Source organism: Onthophagus taurus, chromosome 3, assembly GCF_036711975.1.
Source record: "Onthophagus taurus isolate NC chromosome 3, IU_Otau_3.0, whole genome shotgun sequence".
NCBI lineage: Eukaryota > Metazoa > Arthropoda > Insecta > Coleoptera > Scarabaeidae > Onthophagus > Onthophagus taurus.
This window is the reverse complement of record NC_091968.1, coordinates 17,629,466-17,651,102: the sequence shown is the minus strand read 5'-3', so window position 1 is coordinate 17,651,102 and position 21,637 is coordinate 17,629,466. Positions and strand designations below refer to the sequence as shown.

Genomic DNA, 21,637 nt, shown 5'->3' with positions numbered 1-21,637 from the left:
TTGGACTATCTGTTGAAAATCCATTTCCAATTTCACCATTAACAGTCACCTCCATGGGAATTTCTTTACGTTTATCAGCCATTCTAGCTATACGAGTACGAAGACAACCTTTACAACTGTGCAGGGCCATCGATGCAACTCCAAAACACTTTAATTAAAAATTAATTAATTAATAAAAAAAGAAAACAACTACATAACAAGGATACATTTATTATTACACATTTATTTCACATAAATTAGGAAATTAATAAAAAAAACGCAATTTATGGGGCCCTCTTCTTACCTTGTGACATTGTATTTTGTAACTTTTGTATGAAATGGGGCACTAAAAAATGGGTTTTACGGGCGAAAAACTGTTCGCGGATACTCTCGGGGACGGGAACAACCTCGAAAGTTACGCGATTAACTGTATTCACGTCATCGTCGTCCGTTGTGTTGTGTAAATTATCAGGAAAAAATGGTTCGTAATGGCTCGACTTGACAGAAACGGAAAATCACGGAAAATTAGGTTATGTGTCAAAAAGCAAGGCCGAAACCGATCGGATGATTATTACGAAAATGGCGGGAAATTTAAAATTATGTCAAAAAAATTATTTTTTTTTTAAGAAATTAATATAAATAAATAAAAAAAATTGTTGATAGTAATTAATATCTATTTTTTTTTGATATTTTAATCTTCAACCACTTAAATTTATTCTTTTCGAATACTATCTAAATCTACGTATTTCGTGGTATTACATCGTAATTGAAAGCAGAATTAATAATAATAATACACTTTATCACACTTTAAATTAACGTTTAATTACTAGAAATTCGAAAGAATTTTAAATGTAATTCGGTAAATCACAATTTAGTGATTCTAATCACAATTTTGACGATTTTTGTACGATTGGGTTAAAAAAATGTTTATCTGAGCTATTTACAACAATCAAGAAGCAAAATTTATCAAAAATTAATTAATAAATAAAATGTTGAAATCCAATTTTAGCAATCGCAAATAGTTTCTGAGAAATACACAATGAAGGTTAACCCTAAAATGTTTCAATGACACGATTTATGCTAACTTTAAAAAATTTTATCTTAAAAACGAATTGAGATATCGACATGAAATAAAAGCAGATTAAAAGCAAATTTATTTAAGATTTAATGTGGTGAAAATTATTTCTTTATTTCTATAAATTAGGATGTTATGATTATTATAATTCAACTCTGCATTAATTGCTAAATTTCATCATATCTCAAAAAGTAATTGAGATATTAAGACGAAATAACAACAATTTTGTTGCAAATTTAATAAAGTTTTAACACACCAAAAATGATTATTTCGTTTATATTAATTTCAGAGATACGATTATCTTTATTCAACTCTGTTGTTGCTAAGGTTATACTGGGAGAAATGAAATTTAGAAAATCGTATCTCAGGAACTAATTGGGATATAATCATGAAATGAGAACCGTTTTAAAGCAAATTTAATTAATATTGAGTGTATAGAAAATCATTTCTTTATTTCCACAAATTACGAGGTTACTATTTTTTTAACTCTGTTACATACATTCATTTATGAAGCGTTTATATTTATGTATTTTTGAAACATCATATCTCAAAAAGTAATTGAAATATTAAGACGAAATAGAAACCATTTTGTTGCAAATTTAATAAAGTTTTAACACACCAAAAATACTTATTTCGATCCTATTAATTTCGGAGATACGAACTTTTTGATTCAACTTTGTTGTTGCTGAGGTTATATTGAATAATGAAATTTAAAAAATCGTATCTCAGGAACAAATTGAGATATCATCATGAAATGAGAACCGTTTTAAAGCAAATTTAAATAGTATTGAGTGTGCAGAAGATCATTTCTTTATTTCCACAAATTACGACGTTAATATTTTTTTAACTCTCTGTACATTCATTTATGAAGCGTTTATATTTATGTATTTTTTGAAAAATCATATCTCAAAAACTAATTGATGTATTAAGACGAAATAAAAACCATTTTGTTGCAAATTTAATAAAGTTTTAACACACTAAAAATAATTATTTCGTTCCTATTAATTTCAGAGATTCGATTTTTTTTATTCAACTCTGTTCTTGCTGAGATTATGTTGATAAAAATGAAATTTAAAAAATCGTATCTCAGAAACGAAATGAGATATCATCATGAAATAAGAACCGTTTTAAAGCAAATTTAATTTATATTGAGTGTGTAGAAAATCATTTCTTTATTTCCACAAATTTTGACGTTACGATTTTTTTAATCTCTCTGCATTCATTTGTGACGTGTTTATGTATTTTTGAAACATCATATCTCAAAAAATAATTGAGATATTAAGACGAAACAAAAACCATTTTGTTGCAAATTTAATAAAGTTTTAACACACTAAAACTAATTATTTCGTTCGTATTAATTTCAGAGATTTGATTTTTTTATTCAACTCTGTTCTTGCTGAGATTATGTTGATAAAAATTAAATTTAAAAAATCGTATCTCAGAAACGAAATGAGATATCATCATGAAATAAGAACCGTTTTAAAGCAAATTTAATTAATATTGAGTGTGTAGAAATTCATTTCTTTATTTCCACAAATTTTGACGTTACGATTTTTTTAATCTCTCTACATTCATTTGTGACGTGTTTATGTTTATGTATTTTTGAAACATCATATCTCAAAAAATAATTGAGATATTAAGACGAAATAAAAACCATTTTGTTGCAAATTTAATAAAGCTTTAACGCACCAAAAATAATTATTTCGTTCCTATTAATTTTGAAGATACGATTTTTTTTATTCAACTCTTCTTGCTGAGATTATGTTGATAAAAATGAAATTTAAAAAGCCGTATCTCATGAACGATTTGAGATATCACCATGAAATAAGAACCGTTTTAAAGCAAATTTAATTAATATTAAGTATATAGAAAATCATTTCTTTATTTCCACAAATTACGACGTTAATATTTTTTTAACTCTCTGTACATTCATTTATGAAGCGTTTATATTTATGTATTTTTGAAAAATCGTATCTCAAAAACTAATTGATCTATTAAGTCGAAATAAAAACCATTTTGTTGCAAATTTAATAAAGTTTTAACACACCAAAAATAATTATTTCGTTCCTATTAATTTCAGAGATTCGATTTTTTTTATTCAACTCTGTTCTTGCTGAGATTATGTTGATGAAAATGAAATTTAAAAAATCGTATCTCAGAAACGAAATGAGATATCATCATGAAATAAGAACCGTTTTAAAGCAAATTTAATTAATATTTAGTGTATAGAAAATCATTTCTTTATTTCCACAAATTTTGACGTTACGATTCTTTTAATCTCTCTACATTCATTTGTGATGTTTTTATGTTTATGTATTTTTGAAACATCATATCTCAAAAAATAATTGAGATATTAAGACGAAATAAAAACCATTTTGTTGCAAATTTAATAAAGTTTTAGCACACCAAAAATAATTATTTCGTTCCTATTAATTTCAGAGATTCGATTTTCTTTATTCTACTCTGTTCTTGCTGAGATTATGTTGACAAAAATGAAATTTAAAAAATCGTATCTCAGAAACGAAATGAGATATCATCATGAAATAAGAACCGTTTTAAAGCAAATTTAATTTATATTGAGTGTGTAGAAAATCATTTCTTTATTTCCACAAATTTTGACGTTACGATTTTTTTAATCTCTCTACATTCATTTGTGACGTGTTTATGTTTATGTATTTTTGAAACATGATATCTCAAAAAAATAATTGAGATATTAAGACGAAATAAAAACCATTTTGTCGCAAATTTAATAAAGTTTTAACACACCAAAACTAATTATTTCGATCGTATTAATTTCAGAGATTCGATTTTTTTTATTCAACTCTTCTTGCTGAGATTATGTTGATAAAAATGAAATTTAAAAAATCGTATCTCAGAAACGAAATGAGATATCATCATGAAATAAGAACTGTTTTAAAGCAAATTTAATTAATATTGAGTGTGTAGAAAATCATTTCTTTATTTATACAAATTTTGACGTTACGATTTTTTTTAATCTTTGTACATTCAATTAGGACGCGTTTATATCTATGTATTTTTAAAAAATCATATCTCAAAAACAAATTGAGATATTAAGACGAAATAAAAACCATTTTGTTGCAAATTTAATAAAGTTTTAACACACCAAAAATAATTATTTCGTTCCTATTAATTTCAGAGATTCGATTTTTTTTATTCAACTCTGTTCTTGCTGAGATTATGTTGATAAAAATGAAATTTAAAAAATCGTATCTCCGAAACGAAATGAGATATCATCATGAAATAAGAACCGTTTTAAAGCAAATTTAATTTATATTGAGTGTATAGAAAATCATTTCTTTATTTCTACAAATTTTGACGTTACGATTTTTTTAATCTCTATTCATTCATTTGTGTCGTTTTTATGTTTATGTATTTTTGAAACATCATATCTCAAAAAATAATTGAGATATTAAGACGAAATAAAAACCATTTTGTTGCAAATTTAATAAAGTTATAACACACCAAAACTTATTATTTTGTTCCTATTAATTTCGGAGATACGATTTTTTTTATTCAACTCTGTTAATGTCGAGGTTATGTTGAAAAAATGAAATTTAAAAAATCGTATCTCAGGAAATTAGATTAATATGTAATGTGTAAAAAATCATTTCTTCGTTTCTATAAACCCGGATATTATGATTATTTCAATTCAACTTTGCATATCCACTTTTGGCACGTTACATATAAAAATATTTTAGTATCAAGAATAAGATGGGGGTAATTAATTATTTATATTTATTATTAAAATTCTTACCTTGTAAGCTTATATCATAAACAAATCGATATAATTTTTGGATATGTTAACAACACAATAATCAGCAAGAATTAAGTATAAATTTCATAAATTTTCGTTTATATTAGCCTATCTAAACGTGGGTCTTTTTATCGCAACTTTTTTAAGTAGATAACGGTTTAAAACGATACGTACTTTAAACTATAATAAAAAAATACTAATGATTTATTAATAAATCATTCCTGAAAATTGATTGGAACTCGTTTAAAAAAAATTCGTGGCGGGTACAGTTGTTATGTTTTAAATTTAAATACAATCTGAAAACCTTGAAATTTAAACCTTCACGTGTCTTTTTTTACACAAACACACCGCGAAACTTAAGTTGCACCATACACAAAAAATCGCTTACCGAACAAAAATTTCTTTCAATTTCTATTTCAACCTGGTCGTTTCCGTTCTCGACACCTTTATGTTTGATTAGAAATTTTTTTTTAAATGACATTCCATGAATACGATATGAATACTTTAAAGTTGATGTTAATAACGATTCTTTTTTGTTTTGGGGTAGGGGTATTTTGAATTTACATTGAATCGGTTTACTGACGTCGATATCCTATATTTTTAGTTTTTGGGCACGAGTTTTCTAATTATAGTTTTTGTGACTCGAAAAAAATTTCGCTTTAAAATTTGTATGTTTATTTTTAGTTTATTGATCATATAATATTCGTTGAATTTGCACGATAAACAATAAACAAGATAAGACAATTTTAAATTAGTCATTTAATAAATAAATCATCGTTTTGAAATTTTAATTTTAGATATCGTTTCAGTGATACCCAGTACGACCTCTGTTGACGAAGTTAATAAACTAAGAAAGCTTTCTGATTGTGAGAAATATTTATTTAATTAAATTATTTATTGTCTTGGGTGATTTTAAATAATCTATTATCACTAAATTTGGTATATTATATTGCACCATCTGATCAACATCCAGATGAACATCTAAATATGTCAAACTTTCCTCCTCCATTCAACCTTATTATAGATATTACCAATGGTTTACCAAATAATCCGGCGAATCAACTGAGGACATGGTATGGGGCAGCAGCTATGCCATTAGTGAACCAAGGCTACTGAAGAATGACTTCTCGAAAGGCTTAGTACCAGATACTTACTACAACCAGATTTTGGTTTAACCGGCTGTAACACTGCGATTTGTAAGGCAAGGAGAAAGCAACCCTCTCAAGACTGTATAATTATGGGAAATTCTGTACAACAAAATACCCCTAGTCCATGGCAGATTTTAAATGGTTAAGAAGTGCTAAGAATCACCACTCAGATTGCTAGGAAGCAATCGAAAGTGTAGAATAAAATAAAAATCACAAACTGAGACTTGCTATTTGGTATGCTAAATCACTCTTTATGCTAGGAAAATCTCATAACATCGTGAGAAAAATGAAAAGAATGGCAGTCAACTAGTCGGGAATACTCTGGTCAGAAGGTTAATTTGCAAGAAAAAGTCTGAAATTGCAATTGTTATAAACTAGTAAAGTAAATACCCTCACGTAAATTTAACTAATCAACAACTTTATTGAAACCTCAAACAAAAATATTAATGTAATTCAGTTCAGCGTTTATACTTCGCAAAAACACACCCGTTTAGTCTTGAATCACTCCATTGCCACCCCACGCTCCGCACTACCAACCCAAAATCTCCCGCACACAAAATATCCCTAACACTAGATTTCAGCAAAAAACAGGAATTACATTGTTCAAAGTCCACATGAAGTCTGAAATTACTGTTCAGAGAAAACAAAAAATTGATTATAAACCAAACATGATTTTTCATGGCAATACTTGTGTTCAATAAAAGAATGCGAAGAATATGAACAAGAAACCAATGGACTTGTCTTGTTATTGCACAGGACAGGAAATCACCAATACGGAAACTTTGCCAATGCAGGATAAGCACAAAAGCAAAGTAACAGCTGCAGAAATGAGGTACCGGGTGGTACAAGATCCGTATAGATAATAAGAGGCTCCCAAAAAGATGATGATAGACACCCAGAAAGAAGTAGCTGCCAGTATTGTTGGGTGGTTGTTAGACAACCTGTAATACGGGAGTTGTAGAATAAAGACAGTTAACCTCGAGACTCGGAGCGTACAACATGGTGTCAGAAGTGGGGTTATACTGAAAAGTAGAAAAGCGAGGGAACGCGATTAAATTCAGTGAAAATAAATAAACGGAAGTGATTAAATTCTAAAGCGATTAAATTCGGAAATCGATTAAATTCTGTGAACATAAATAAACGAAAGGATTAAATTCTAAAGCGATTAAATTCAATAATAAACAATGGCAAACGTTGAAGACCTAGCTCAACAAATATTGGACAAAATAGAAACCTGCGAAATTTGCTTGAAGAACAAGATACCTCCAACGGAACCAATGATTCCGAACAAAGTGCCACATAGACCATGGGAAAGATTGGGGACGGATATAGCTACTTACAAAAATACGAACTACTTAATAGTACAGGACTATTATTCTAAATACCCTGAAATCCGAAAACTAGATAATTTACGTAGCGAAACTGTCATAGAACAGCTAAAGGATATAATGTCTCACCATGGAATTCCAATAGAATTAAGATCAGACAACGGAAAACAATTTGTCAGTTACGAATTTAAACAATTCGCCAAAGATTATGGTTTCAAAAGTATAACCAGCAGTCCAGAATATCAGCAGGCAAATGGACAGGCAGAAAGCGCTGTAAAGATTTTGAAAAAGATTTTTCGCAAGAATAAAAACACGCATCTTGCGCTGTTAATTTACAGAAATACTCCTTTAAAATGTGGGTTCTCTCCGGCTCAATTGCTTTTTGGCAGGAGGTTAAGAGAGAAAGTACCAACGCTTAAATCAAAATTGGATCCCAAAGTACCAAATCATAATAAACTGAGGAAGGAATTTGAAGCCGAGAGGGAAAAACAGAAAGAACAATATGATCGAAGACACAGAGTAAGAACAAACACACATTTGGAAATCGGTGAAAGAGTGTGGATAGTGAACATGCAAAGAGAGGGAATAGTGAAGGAGGCAACAACAGAACCAAGATCATACATAGTAGAGACGGAAAAGGAGGATATTCGGAGAAACAGAAAACATTTACAGCCACTACCAACACAGGACAGAGACAAGGATCATGCAAATGTCGAGGAGACCAAAACAGAAAATGACAAACATATAACAAACGAAGATACAATAGTCGCGGAGAAAACTAACAATGAAACAGAAGTACCAAGACGAAGTGAACGTACAATAAAAGTGCCTCAAAGATTAAGAGACTATATTAGATTTTAAGTTTAAATGTTATACTTAGAAAGGGGGATGTTGGGTGGTTGTTAGACAACCTGTAATACGGGAGTTGTAGAATAAAGACAGTTAACCTCGAGACTCCGAGCGTACAACAAGTATCAAGAACAAAACATATATAACGTTGGCAGAAGACTAGATACTGCTTCTAAAAAACTAAATACTGCTTTCTGAAGACTATATATTGCTATGGAATATTAAATACTGCTTTCTAAAGACTAAAATTGCTTTGTGGGGACTAAATACTGCTTTCTGAAGACTAGATACTGCTGACAGGTTTAAGTACTGCAAAAGAAAGATAAGATATTGTTGGAGAAAACATACATAACGTTGGCAGAAGACTAGATCCTGCTTCTAGAAGACTAAATACTGCTTTCTGAAGACTAGATACTTCCAACAGGTCTAAATACAGCGTCTGGAACACTAAATACTGTCTTCTATAGACTAAAATTGCTTTGTGGAGACTAAATACTGCTTTCTGAAGACTAGATACTGCTAACAGGTCTAAATACTGCAAAAGAAAGATAAAATATTTTGGAGCAAACATACATAACTTTGGCAGAAGACTAGATACTGCTTCTAGAAGACTAAATACTGCTTTCTGAAGACTAGATACTGCCAACAGGTCTAAATACAGCGTCTGGAACACTAAATATTGTCTTCTAAAGACTAAAATTGCTTTGTGGACACTAAATACTGCTTTCTGAAGACTAGATACTGCTGACAGGTCTAAATACTGCAAAAGAAAGATAAGATATTGTTGGAGAAAATATTAAAAAGGCGCCGGCGCCCGCTTTTAGGCGGCGCCCGGGTGCAGTGTACCCCTTGCACCCGCCGGTAGCGCCGGCTCTGGAACTACCGAATGCATTGTGATTAAGGAACTACAAGCCATTAGGAATAAGAAAACAGTAAATTCAAATAAAAGAAAGCCAGGCGTCTCGTATGCAGAAAAATCGAGTGGTGAAACTGCAGAGAAAACTGTAAGTAATAATAATAATAAGTTTATTGCCACATAGTTAATACAAGAGAAAAATAATATATATGTATACATAAATGAATAAGTAATGCATGTTGATAAAAGGTCAGTTTATCGCCAAAGGCGATGTCTTCGAAAAGACCCAACCAGCAACGTATGTAAAAAAAAATCAATATGGCTATATAAATAATTCAACATTTAAGCAAAAAGAAGAAAAAGAGCAAAGAGGAAAACAACACAACGAGTACAGTTGATAGAGAGGAAGAGAAAGAAAAAGAGGAGAGAAGCAGGCGATATCAATAGTTAGATTCCGATAATTGTAATGATAATAGATAATCCCTTAAGCAGACCTTAAATGTCAGAAAACTACGAGTGTTGCGTATTTCCATGGGTAAACTATTCCAAAGCTTTATAGCCTGCACCGTGAAAGATCCATGATATCTCTCGGCGCAATGAATGGGAAATATGAGTAACGTATCAGACTGTGCTCTAGTAGGCAGGCCGCGAGACGACATGAATTGAAAGTTCGTGTACAAGTATCCTGGGGTCCGAGAAGAAAGTATCTTATACAGCGTTGTCAGTATACGGAATGATCTGCGCTTTTCGACCGTCAACATTTGAAGGTGATTACGATATTGCGTAACATGGTCGTACTTACCCAGGTCAAAAATAAAGCGTAGACAGTTGTTCTGCAATACACAGCATCAGCATAATCTATGTGGGACAGTATTAATGAGTAACAGAGATTACGACGGACAGCAAGGGGAAGAAAACAACCAAGTTTACGCAAAGAATGAAAACAAAAATAGACCTTCCTACAAACAGACTGAATCTGATACCGCCAAGACAGCGCTGAGTCCATTGTCACCCCCAAGTTTTTGACCGTATTGGTGAAATGTATAACATTGTCACCGAGTATCAGTTTCGTATCATTGGAAGAGTAAAATTTTGCAAGTAAAGGTTTTGAGCCGAATAGTATAGCTTGCGTCTTGGCAATATTTAAACTCAGGCCAAAACATTTAGACCAGTAAAGTATCCTGGACAGATCATCATTAAGCCGCGCCATGGATACCGGGAGCTCATTCACAGTTGTTGATGTATAGATTTGAAGATCATCCGCATATAAATGATAGTTGCATGAAATGAATTTGGTAACACTGTTTATAAAAATTGAAAAGAGTAATGGACCCAATACACTTCCCTGAGGCACACCACTATGACTTTGAAACACAGAAGAAGAAGATGAAGTGTCACGCACACAAAAGGAACGTTGAGAAAGGTATGATCTAAACCAAGTAACGCACTCAGGGGCAAAGCCCATAGCAGACAGAGACGACACCAGTAAGCTATGATCCACAGAATCAAATGCTTTGCTGAAGTCCAGCAAAACTAACAAGGTTATTCGTCGATCGTCACAGCTACGCTTAATATCATCAGTAACCTTGATGAGTGCCGATGTGGTATGCAAAAACATTATATGCACGTGTAGATTTCATTGAAAATAACTTAAACCAAGGAGCTATGCAAAAAAGACATTAAAATGTCTAAAAAGCAGCAACTAAAAATAATGCTGTGGAATTCCAATGGTCTTCGACAGTATCAAAATACACTACCAGTAATATTTAAAGAAAACAATATTGATATTGTATGTCTAGAGAATCGTATATAAACATCAACCATTACAATATTTATCACACAATTCACCCTAGTAATGCGGCTCGAGGTGGAAGTGCAATTATTAAAAGTATTAAAAGTAGTATTGACATCAAACTACAGTGGTAAAAGTTCAAACCGCTAATGGCTTATTATCTGTAGCAGCAGCGTACATACCGACGAGACATAATCTCAAAAGAGAAGATTATCAGGAAATTCTACTGCATCTTGAAAACAAATTTATACTTGGAGGAGATTTTACTGCAAAACATATGTCTTGGAGTTCTTGCTTGACAAATACAAAAGGAAGAGAACTGAAACCAGAGCTGTTACAAGTACAAAGGAACAGTACTCCCAGTAACCAGTACAAGTAGCGCTATAAATTATTTTTAATTAAAGTAATAAGTAACAAGTATTTTTAAAAAGTACTTGGAGTAATAAGTAATTTTACTTGAAACTAAAATTTCAAGTTATCCAGTATAAAGTAATTACAACCCTTGAATGTACATATATCTTGTATTTTAAATCATACCTTGTAAATAATTCTCCTGTACTGAGTAATCACACGTGGTAGAACAGTGTTATTCACCTGCACTCAGCACTATGAGCTGCACTAACTTGAAATAACCGACTCGCGTCCTTTCTCCAAACAAGTAAGAAGTATCCAGTACATTTTAAGCTAAATACTGAAAGTACAAGTATTAAGTACCTACAATTTGAAAGTACAAAGTTTACTTTAAGTAAACTACTTAAAGTAAAAAATAGTATATTAAAAAACAAGCTTCGTAAGACACGTTTGAAATGCACGAATTCAAGTTGAAAAACGAGTGGCGAAGCCACGAGTTTTTTAATGAATGAGTGCTTTAAGTCTTATGAAACCTGTTTTTTATGCTATTTTTTGTAATTCGCGTTTTTATACTTTTTTTTTCTCAAAAATAAAATAAATTTTGACAATGTAGGGAAATAGGTATGTAGCAATTGGTAACACCGTAACACTTGACTTCGCCTTTTGCCCATTTTTGTTTTTTTCTATTATAGGTATTTTCTATTTGTTTTTTTGTAACTATCTTTATGTTTTAATTGTAATTATATTATCTTTTTTTTGTATTTGTATTTGTATGGGCAATAAAGTCATTATTATTATTATTATTATTATATAGAAATTTGAATTGACAATTAGAAGCTGTCAAAACACAAAATGTATTCACCTAAAAAAAATGTTTCATGTACACCTCCCAAAATAAGAGAAATTGCTCAGTGTTCAATGTCCTCATTATTGTGGACCTGGTATTCGATGCTAAGAACGTGTTTAAACATCCATAGACAAAAATTGTCACATTGACAACTAGAAAAATTAATGATCCAATGTCACCAACTTGAACTGGTTCCATAAAATGTTACTAAAATCTCATTACAGCATCGGATGTTGTAAGGAGTCTCATTACAGCACCCGTTTGAGTACTGTTAGAGCTTTCATTACCGTCGCGAATTACAAAAAAGTACTTAATACTTTACTTGTAGTACATTTTTACTGCAAGTAGGTCAACTTTGACTGAAACATGCAACAGAGGCCCTAAATTGTGAGGTGCTCTCCACTGGTAAGCCATCTTACTGTCCAACAGATAGAAGTAAAATTCTGGACCATTGCTTGATTTTTTTTACGAAAAACATGTCGCTTAACTTCGTAAACATAGGAGAAGAGTTAGGGCTGGACTCAGATCACTCACCAGTAATTATTACTCTAAATAACAAAGAACCCTTTTTATCATTAGCTAATAAATTTACTAACTGGAATCTATTTCAACAGACATTAGATAACAAAATTCATCTTAACCCTGTTATGAAAACAAAGACATTGACAAGGAAGTGGAAAAGTTCTTAAAAGACATATAAAACTCAGCTTGGATCTCAACTCCTATTCTAACACCAAAACCCAAATCTAACATATATCAAAATACCGGGTGTCCCTCAGAAGTGGCTCATCCCCATATTTTTTTTTTATTACTATTGCTATAAGAAAACCATTTGGAATGCATAATTAGGCTGTTAAAACGGATTATTACGACATGAAATCATTCTCTTTGTGCTTCCGGTTATATCGGAAATTTCACGATCGCTTCAAAGTGTTAAAAAAAAATTTTCGTTATTTTTTAACGTTTTAATAGATTGTAGTAGTTAGGTTAATAGTATAAATTACACTATGTTTCACTTGATTTGCTATTTCTCGAGCAGTGAACACTGCTATGCTTCAGTCAGTGGTTCTTTTGTTATCGTGTTTTTTTAATACAGTTCTATTAAATTAGTTTTAAAAGAAAATCGCGAACAAACAATTAAGTTTCATTCAATTATTTTTGATCGTTTGTTTTTGTTCTTTTACACTAAGTGTTCTGTAGCTGATAATAACTTACAATATATAATGTCCGTTGTACATTATGATTTGGATTGTTTACTTTATTTTAGTTAAAACCTGCCAGGTCACCTGACCTCACACCTTTAGGTCCTTTTGATAAAAAATGAGGTGTATAAGTGGAGTTAGAAGTTGAATTTTTACCGAAATATCTCCGCAGGAATTACGTAGAGTTGTTAGATCGACAATACGCAAGATACAATTATGTCAAAATCGAGACGGGCGGCATTTTAAAAATTTAGAAAATTAGTTTCTTTGAACTTATAATTGAATTCAATTTAATTGGTTATTCGCGTTTTTTTTTTTTAACTACTTTAATGTAACCGTTAATTTACACCATTATTAAAAAAGAACCACTGACTAAAGCATAGGAGTGATCACTGCTCGAGAGATAGAAAATCAAGAGGAACATAGCGTAGTTTATACTATTAACCTAGCTACTATGCGTCAAAAGTTGTAATACATTTTCCGAAGGTACTAAAATGTTAAAAAATAACGTAAATCCTTTTTTTTCAAAAGTTATAAGCGATCGTGAAAATTTTTTCAAGTAAAAGTTATGTGAAATTATGCTGTCTACCCAACTGGAGAAAAAAAAATTATAGATTCAAAAAAATAGCGAAATTAGAACTCACTTCCGGTATAACCGGAAGCACAAAGAGAATAATTTCATGTCGTAATAATCCGTTTAAACGGCTTAATAAAACTAAATTAAATAAAATAACAACCGAATTAAGAGAATTAACAGATACCCACAAACAAAATAATATTCAAAATTACTTAAAAGATCTTACTGAAGATGTACTGACGCTGACGATGCCAGTACTGATTATTCTCTGTGGAAGCCAACAAGAAAGCTTAAAGTTCCAAAAACACATACACCTCCAATTTGAAATAGTAATGGAAATTGGGCTAAGAGCAATCAAGAAAAGTTAATTTGTTTGCTGAACATCTGAAAGAAACTTTTACATCAGACAGTCCAACAACTATGTTAAATAGTGTTCCTAGCATAATTCAAAGTGATCAGCAGAATAATATACCATGCGTAAGAATAAAAGAACTATATTATTAAATACAAAAACTGAATATAAAGAAATCAGCAGGCTATGTAGTGGCAGCCAATAAGTTACAATTGGCCTTAAATTCAATAGAAAACTGGACAAACGATGGCTAATAAAATTAAATACAAATAAATCGGCATACATAAATTTTACTTATAAGAAAGTAAACTATGTCCCAGTATACATAAATGGTTCCTTACTATAAATGGCCGACACCGCAAAATATCTTGGTATGACGCTGAATGCCAAACTCAAATGGAAAGCTCGCGTAAAAAAAAAATAAACTTGATATCAAATTTAGACACCTATATTGGCTTATTGGCAGAAAATATAAGTTATCACTAAGAAAGAAGTTGCTAATATACAAGCAAGTATTAAAACCAAAATGTACACACGGAATCCAACTGCGGGGTTGTACCTGCAAGACAAATGCAAGTCTGATTCAAAGATTATAACACAAAGTACTAAAGTGTATAGTGAATGTACCTTGGTATATAAGAAACACCGACCTCCATCGCGACTTGGAAGTAGCATCGGTTTCATCCCAACATCGAGGCCATCCAGCTTCTCTACAACGAGGATGTTTTGCGTTGCCTTCAGACGATGAAGCCGTTCGATTTAGTGACCTAGTGCCCTAGTCGATTCAAACGCGATTAGTACGGAATTATAACAAAAACAGTAATAATCGAAATGTGTATTCCGCGTATCGCAGTGTGCGCGTTTTGTGTTACGACCTGAAAACTCTAAAAATATGACAATATTTATCTATATTATATGTAAAGCAGACTGGACCACTGGGAAAAGCTGCAAAACATTATCTTGTTTAATTTTGTGTAATGTCAAAAATATTTAACTAATTAGTATGTATTTACTAGGTATTATACAATTGTGCCATACATAAAAAAAATCATCCTTATTCCTTGCAGCTGTCCTGTCTCTAAACCTCGGCGTCCACTTCTGAACATAAGTTTCCTTCATGGGCTTTCACTTTCCCAGTTTGGAGCTTCCTGAATCTGCCAGGTCTGTGAGTGTTGAGGTAGAAGTGATTGTGAGATTGTTTGAAAGTGTGAGAAGAGATTGTGAGATAGTGAAGCTGGGATGGAAGAGTAGTGGACAAGACGATATGAGAGGTGTGGATAAGGTAAGGAATACTTTGGGGGAAGTAGAAGTTAGGCAGAGATGTGTGTAAAGGAAGGAGCTAGATGGAGAGTATTGGACAAATGTATAGAGTCATACAGCTTTGTATTAGATATGGATAATTACAATTGGTTGGCAGCAGGGACGCTATTTGCATTTGAGGAGGAATAGTTTGGCCTGCTGATTCTCTCAGCTAGATGTTACAACAAAAAACGCATGATTACACACTACGGTAATGCTATCGGCAAGATATTGAATTCAGAGGATTTCGCTCTGCCAGTCATGACTCTCAAGTATCTTCTTTGCATTCGAAAAACCTGGGCAAGATGACTTCTATGTCGGGGTTACTCTGACTAAAGCATAGAAGAACATAGAATGGTGTAGGATACCTACGGGTAGAAGTATCCGTAATAAGTGACAATCAAAGTGTCACATGGTACGATATTTGTCAGATTTCTAATTGCAAAAATTTATTTAACTTCTTGATCAAGTTCAGCACATGAGCCTCCCACGTTAGCTTGAAGTAAAATATCACTTCCGGATATTTAGCCGGCTGAGTTTTGTATGTGTTGAGCGTATAACTGAAGTGATGAACATACCTCGGCGAAAACCAAACTGACAATGAGAGGTGTTCAAGGTATATTCGTTAAGCAGAGGGTCAGTTAATACTGGGTCCATCTATTTAACATTAAGTTCCTCCACAAGATTGCCATTTTTATCCTTACACAACGTGGTTTTGGGTATAAACCCCTTTTTTAATTCATTTAGTCCACCGAAAAACGTTCTCGTTTCTTTTCGCTGCCTAAAGTTGTCCCTCCTCTACATCTGCCTCCTTTCGCCCTTCTGCTTCTGCGTTCTGTGCATCCATTTCTCCTCCTTTCTCACCTCTCTGTATTCGTTAATATTTCCCCTTGATCTCCTCTAGATCATTTTGATATATAGGCGATGTTTTTCCGTGATATTGCTCTATCACAGTCAGTGTCAAATCAGTTAAACCTTCTCAGCTAGTTGTTAAGAGAGCTGTCCATGTTGTTTACTCTTCTTGAAATTGTTCCGTTCTGCAGCAGCTTGGTGTAAACGTGGGTATTCAATTTTTTTCGCGTCCCTTATCCTAGATTTGAGCAGGAAATGATCCAAGTCAATACCTCTATAAGTTCATGAGATCTACGAACGATTTGTGATGGGCGTCGATTCGTAGATGATATATTTTGTTGGAAGTGTGTCCATCGGGGGATACTTAGGTTGGGTTGGGTTGAGATACCAAGGTTGCCCCATATATGTCTTTTCTTTCAAATAGGGTATTCCCCATTATCAAATTCCTTGAAGAGGTGAAATTTAACACCCGCACTCCGGTCGCATTGCTTTCCTCGCGAAGTCTGTTGTTTTCTACCTATTCTACCTACCCTTAGAGTGCACATTCTGGAACTTAATCGTTCGAAACCAATTATCTTTTCCTTAAGGCGTTTGCTTACGACGAAGGCAGTCATGAACTTATGTCTGCTCATGGTACATATAATTTCTTGGATTGCGGTTATCCTAGCCTTATATTTTTCCAGGATTATCTTCCAAATATTATTTTTTAGTACAACCCACCCACATTTATCTCTCTTATTTCGTTCCCAACTGGATCCTTCTGTAAGATAGTTTTTATTTTCTTTATGGTTTTGTCTTTAAGTTGCATTATCAACAATTAATAATCTTCAGCTCGTATTGTCAACGCATCTAATCTTGCCGCCTTAGCGTCCTCTGGTCATTCAATTATTCGATTTGCATATTGGCAACCATGTTGGCAATTATGATTTTGTTGCCAGCAGTTTTATACAATTCTGTTGATGTTTTCCCAAATCAAGTTTTAAGGTTCCACAGTCACGAGATTCTTCTTCTGCCGAGGTCTCTTTTTCCTTTGATTTACTATTACGTTATGGATTGGAGCAGGGAGTACCTGTGTTGATTTCTCATAACATATCCCAGGTACTCGAGTTTTCTGCGTTTGATTTCTAATTTCTTACTCATTCTTTGTAGCACTTCCTTGTTCGTCATGTAAGTTGTCCATGATATTTTGAGCATTCGTCTATACTTTCTCTAAACTTTATAGTTGTGGATTCTTCCAGGGTTCAGAATTGCAGATATAGAAAAGACATAGCATCTGTCTAAATATCAAGATGTCTTACTGTTGTTTCGAGGGATATGTTGTGACTTTTGAAAATTTTGCTATTTTCTTAAAAACTGCAATCGCTTTTCCTATACGGTGTTTTATTTCTTGTGTATTGTTCCATTGTTAATTTTTTTATAGTTCCCAGGTAACAGTACTGTTATGCGCGTTACATTTTGCTGGCTGTAGTGTGATTAGGTCTTATATTCGCTTATAATCTTCAGCAGTAAAATGTGCTCATTACGTTTATGAACTCGAAGTTTTTTGTGAATTATTTAAAGAAATATCTTTGCACTTTCTTGCTCCTGATATTTTATGCAACGCTATAAATTCTGATTTTAGTCACTTTTCCGGAATATTTCTTAAGTTATGGAGTTTGTTAAAAATTTCCGTGATCCAGGTAATTCCTTCTTCGTCTAGTAGTTTTAAGAATTGATCCTCGAGTTCCAGTGCTTTTCAATTTATCATTTGTTTTATTGCTCTACCTCATGTTTCAGTATTTTGTGACCAGTTATTTCTTCTGAGGCTGTGTAATTGACTTCCAGTCTTTGAGTCCATGATTCTCACCTGCTGTTGTTTCCAAAAGGTCCCCATTAACTCTATTACTCTATTACTCTATTATTATTTTTTATGGACGTTAAAGCTGGAGTGTTTGGCTTGTAGCATTTCTATTTCTACACATCTCTCTGCCACTTCTTTCTCATAGGCTTCTCAGTTCCTTCTACTGAACGGTGTCTGTTTATTTTTCTATTCCTCTTTCAGTTTTAAAATGTTCTCTGGCATCCATGATTTTCTACTTTTTTTAGTTGGTTGTAAGAACTCCTTCTTTGCTGCTTCTACTATCTTCTCAAGTTTAGTGATTTCCTTTTGCTTTACTAGGGGGTGTTGAAGAGTTATCATATCATATTTAATACCAGCTTTTTTCTTTATTTTCTTCAATCTTACCTTCATGAGTCATACCATGGGTTAGATAGTAGGATAATCCCAACAACTTGTGGTTGGGGAAAGAAGATTTGGAGGTTCTATATTTCTTATTGTTTTGCTTTTGACTTCTTTTTGTGTTATTATTAAGAATTTTATTTTATCTCAAAATCTAAATAATATACAAACCGAACTATAATGGAAATGACTAAATATTATATTTCGTTGAACCTGAAAACCTTGAATTGATTTAAACAACTTACATTATTTCCTTCTTTATATGTACCACCTTCACCTTTTTATATTTAATCCACAAAATGATACAAGGCCAGCCAAATAAATCGGCTATAAACTGCAATCGCATTAACATATTAAGCTTTAAAAATAATTTAATCATTTTTATCACAACAAAACCAAGTAATTTTCGATATATATTTAAGATGAAACTCAAAAAGGTTTTAGTATCAAACGAGATGTCATACAAAATCGCCTTCGCGTTTCTTTGCTTGTTTGTGAGCTCTTTTGGGAAAGACCTACGTAAGTTTTAATATTATTTAAACCAAAAATGATTGAGTAATTTGGAATTTTTCAGCGCCTTTCATAGAAAGATGTGGTTTATCGGATCCAAAATTAAGAAATTGCTTGGTTCGTTCAATCCAAAATGCAGCTCCTTCGATTATCGTTCCCTTTAACATACCATTCATTGAAATAAAAATCGGTGATGGCGCCAAAATAACTTTAGCCAATTCAAATTATACAGCGTTCAAAACTATGAAAGTGCAAGATGCTGGTTTTGATAAAGAAACAGGGGAATTTTACCTGAAATACATCGATGCTAAAATGGATGCAATATCTTATTATGAAATGGATATTAAATTCCTCGGTTCTAATATAAAAGGAAATGGACCTCTGTTGCTTAATTTCAGTAAAAAAAAGTAATTACAGCTTAATAAATTAATTTTAAAAATAATTTTGCAGCTGATTCTTTTATAACATACACAACAAAATTGAAAGTATTTACCGATAAAAAAGGAATCGAACGTTATGGAGTTGAAGGTGGGAAAACAACTTTTAGCCCTACAGGAGCCAAATTTGATTTCCAAAACTTGTTTAATGGAAATGAATCGTTAGGTATTTCATTAATCCTAAAATGATATGGAGATAATTAATAAATCTAATTTAAAATATGTTTTAGGTAAAGCAACGAATCGCCTATTAAACGAAAACTGGAAAGATTTATTTGGGATTCTTCAACCGACGTTTCAGCAAGTTTTAGCCGGGATTATGGACAACGCTTTTAAAAAATATTTAAAATACGTACCAAAAAATGCGGTGTTTCTGCCTTGATTTAAATTTAAAATCTACTTTTTTGTAAACAAATATTTTACAATTTTTTTGTAATGATTGTTATATTAAATCATTTGTGTAAGCAGCAAAACATTGTTGTCGTTTTAAACAATGATGAATTCAAAAACTGGTTTAATCATCATCGTCATGCTTGGCTTTACAGCTCGTTGTGAACATTGCCCTGCTTCAACAAATCCTTCTACACTTGTCTATCTTGCGCCTGTCGTCTCCAACCCCTGAAGTTCAGCCTTCTTAGCTTCTTCTGCACATTGTTCACAAATCGTCGTTTCAGCCTCCTAATCAAATTTCTACCCACTTCTACTTTTTATGTCCATTCTGGCTATATGGTCAAACCATCTCAACCTTTGTACTTTGATAAATTTACCTATCTCTGACTCAAAGTTGTAATGCCGATGCCAAACACCGTTGTTTTTAACGGCGCCATATATTCTTTCTTTCAAATCTCTTTAGTGCCTCTGTCTTTCTGCACTAACGTCCATGTTTCCACCCGTAGTCCACATTAACCAGAGACCTATGAGTCATATTTATTTAACGTCGTGACACACCGCAATTAGATTATAAAATATAAGACAAAATAAAACAACAATAAAATTCTTTAAATCAGATGAAATCTTCAAGTAGTCATTATAGGCTGTCCTAGAGCAATCTTCCATTTCCAATCGATTTACTACCCACTTTCGACACCAAGCGTGAGGTTGCTCAAGATCTTCTTGTACTCTCTCGTGAAGGTATTTATGCTGCGCAGGTTTGGGGTGGCTCATTACTGGGAGCTATTCCACTGTAGTAGATTTGACAACCCTTGCGATCATTCTCATCTTGTAATTGAGCTGAGCATCGATTCTCACATCAGACCCATGACAATTCTGAATGTTCCGTCATTCAGCAAAATATTTAACAGGTGAGCTAAAGATTTACATGGGATAACCCGGAGGAACTTACAGATCATGCCTTTTCTCCAAACAGATGAATGAATGCAGCAAAAGTTTTGAGCTTTCTTTGGAATCCCACTTCAATATAAGTTGAAAGCAACAATACCTGGTCAACGTAGATTCGTTTTGCCTGAAACCTGCCTGTTCGATTGGTATTACATCAAACAGTCTCTGACACATTCTGTTATAGATGAGCCTTTCAAGTAATTTGTATGTTACTGATAATAATGCGATGGGTCTGTAGCTCTTAGGAATTCTGGGTTGATACTGTCGAGTCGTGGTGCCTTTCCTGACGTGAATTCTCTGAACGCCAAAACCATATTCAGTTTCCGTCACCTCATTTTACAGGTTCGTGAGTACTATGTCTTTTGGTGTACTAGTGATTGCAGCTATGTGGGAGGCAATGGTATTTAGAGAGATGTTTGCTTTTTGTCTTTCGGAAGGTGTTCCCCTGCCCAATTTCCTCAGCAAAGTTCATGCTTGGTGGCTTGAATTATGAAGGTTCAGGTTTACTATCGTTTCTAACCATTTCTGTTTGCTTGTGATGTAAAGGCTGTGGGGAAGCGCATCTTCCATCTCTTGGTAAGCCGTCACAAGGATGGTTTGATAAAGGTTATCGCTGTTTTCTTACTTAATACACACCATGGGGTGTAATGCTAGTTCGATTCCTCGTGGTGCACCCTGGTTAACGCCAAATGAGCTAGGAAATATTGGACGTCAGACAAACCAGAAAGGTTTGTATAGAACTAATTTCATCGTTCTTGGTAACTTAGATGTGAAGTTGTTTTTAAGCCTATGGAAGCATATATTGTCATAACTACACGATAGTCGGTAGACTTACGCTCCTTTTAATGGAGT

The 21,637-nt window shown here is 32.8% G+C and overlaps 2 protein-coding genes across 4 annotated transcripts in view; one reads left to right on the top strand and one right to left on the bottom strand.

The window, feature by feature from the left end:
* LOC111419593 (pantothenate kinase 3 fbl) overlaps positions 1-5,318 on the bottom strand; it is a 31,259-nt gene extending 25,941 nt beyond the window's left edge. Inside the window, exons 1-2 of one of the 3 annotated variants that reach the window (XM_071195041.1) lie at positions 5,218-5,318; positions 1-148 (exon numbers count right to left, since the gene is read on the bottom strand). In XM_071195041.1, the coding sequence (XP_071051142.1) occupies positions 1-148; positions 5,218-5,310 (241 nt within the window). In that variant the 5' untranslated portion in view covers positions 5,311-5,318. Of the gene's footprint in view, positions 149-283; positions 506-5,217 lie in introns of those variants that run through there. The other 2 variants (XM_071195042.1, XM_071195043.1) reach the window with 2 other exon arrangements.
* Positions 5,319-18,914: 13,596 nt separating this feature from the next.
* Positions 18,915-19,920, top strand: LOC111419594 (protein takeout-like). Its single transcript, XM_023052425.2, has 4 exons — positions 18,915-19,019; positions 19,075-19,407; positions 19,461-19,613; positions 19,678-19,920. The coding sequence occupies exons 1-4, from the start codon at positions 18,923-18,925 to the stop codon at positions 19,827-19,829; spliced, it is 735 nt and encodes a 244-aa protein (XP_022908193.2). The 5' UTR covers positions 18,915-18,922; the 3' UTR covers positions 19,830-19,920.
* Positions 19,921-21,637: the final 1,717 nt, after the last annotated feature.

Bases quoted from the DNA above. Each gene is read 5' to 3' on its own strand.
- LOC111419594 (XM_023052425.2), top strand. From the start codon at position 18,923: ATGAAACTCAAAAAGGTTTTAGTATCAAACGAGATGTCATACAAAATC. The intron at 19,020-19,074 runs GTAAGTTTTAAT...GGAATTTTTCAG, and splicing joins CTCTTTTGGGAAAGACCTAC to CGCCTTTCATAGAAAGATGT. The intron at 19,408-19,460 runs GTAAAAAAAAGT...ATAATTTTGCAG, and splicing joins ACCTCTGTTGCTTAATTTCA to CTGATTCTTTTATAACATAC.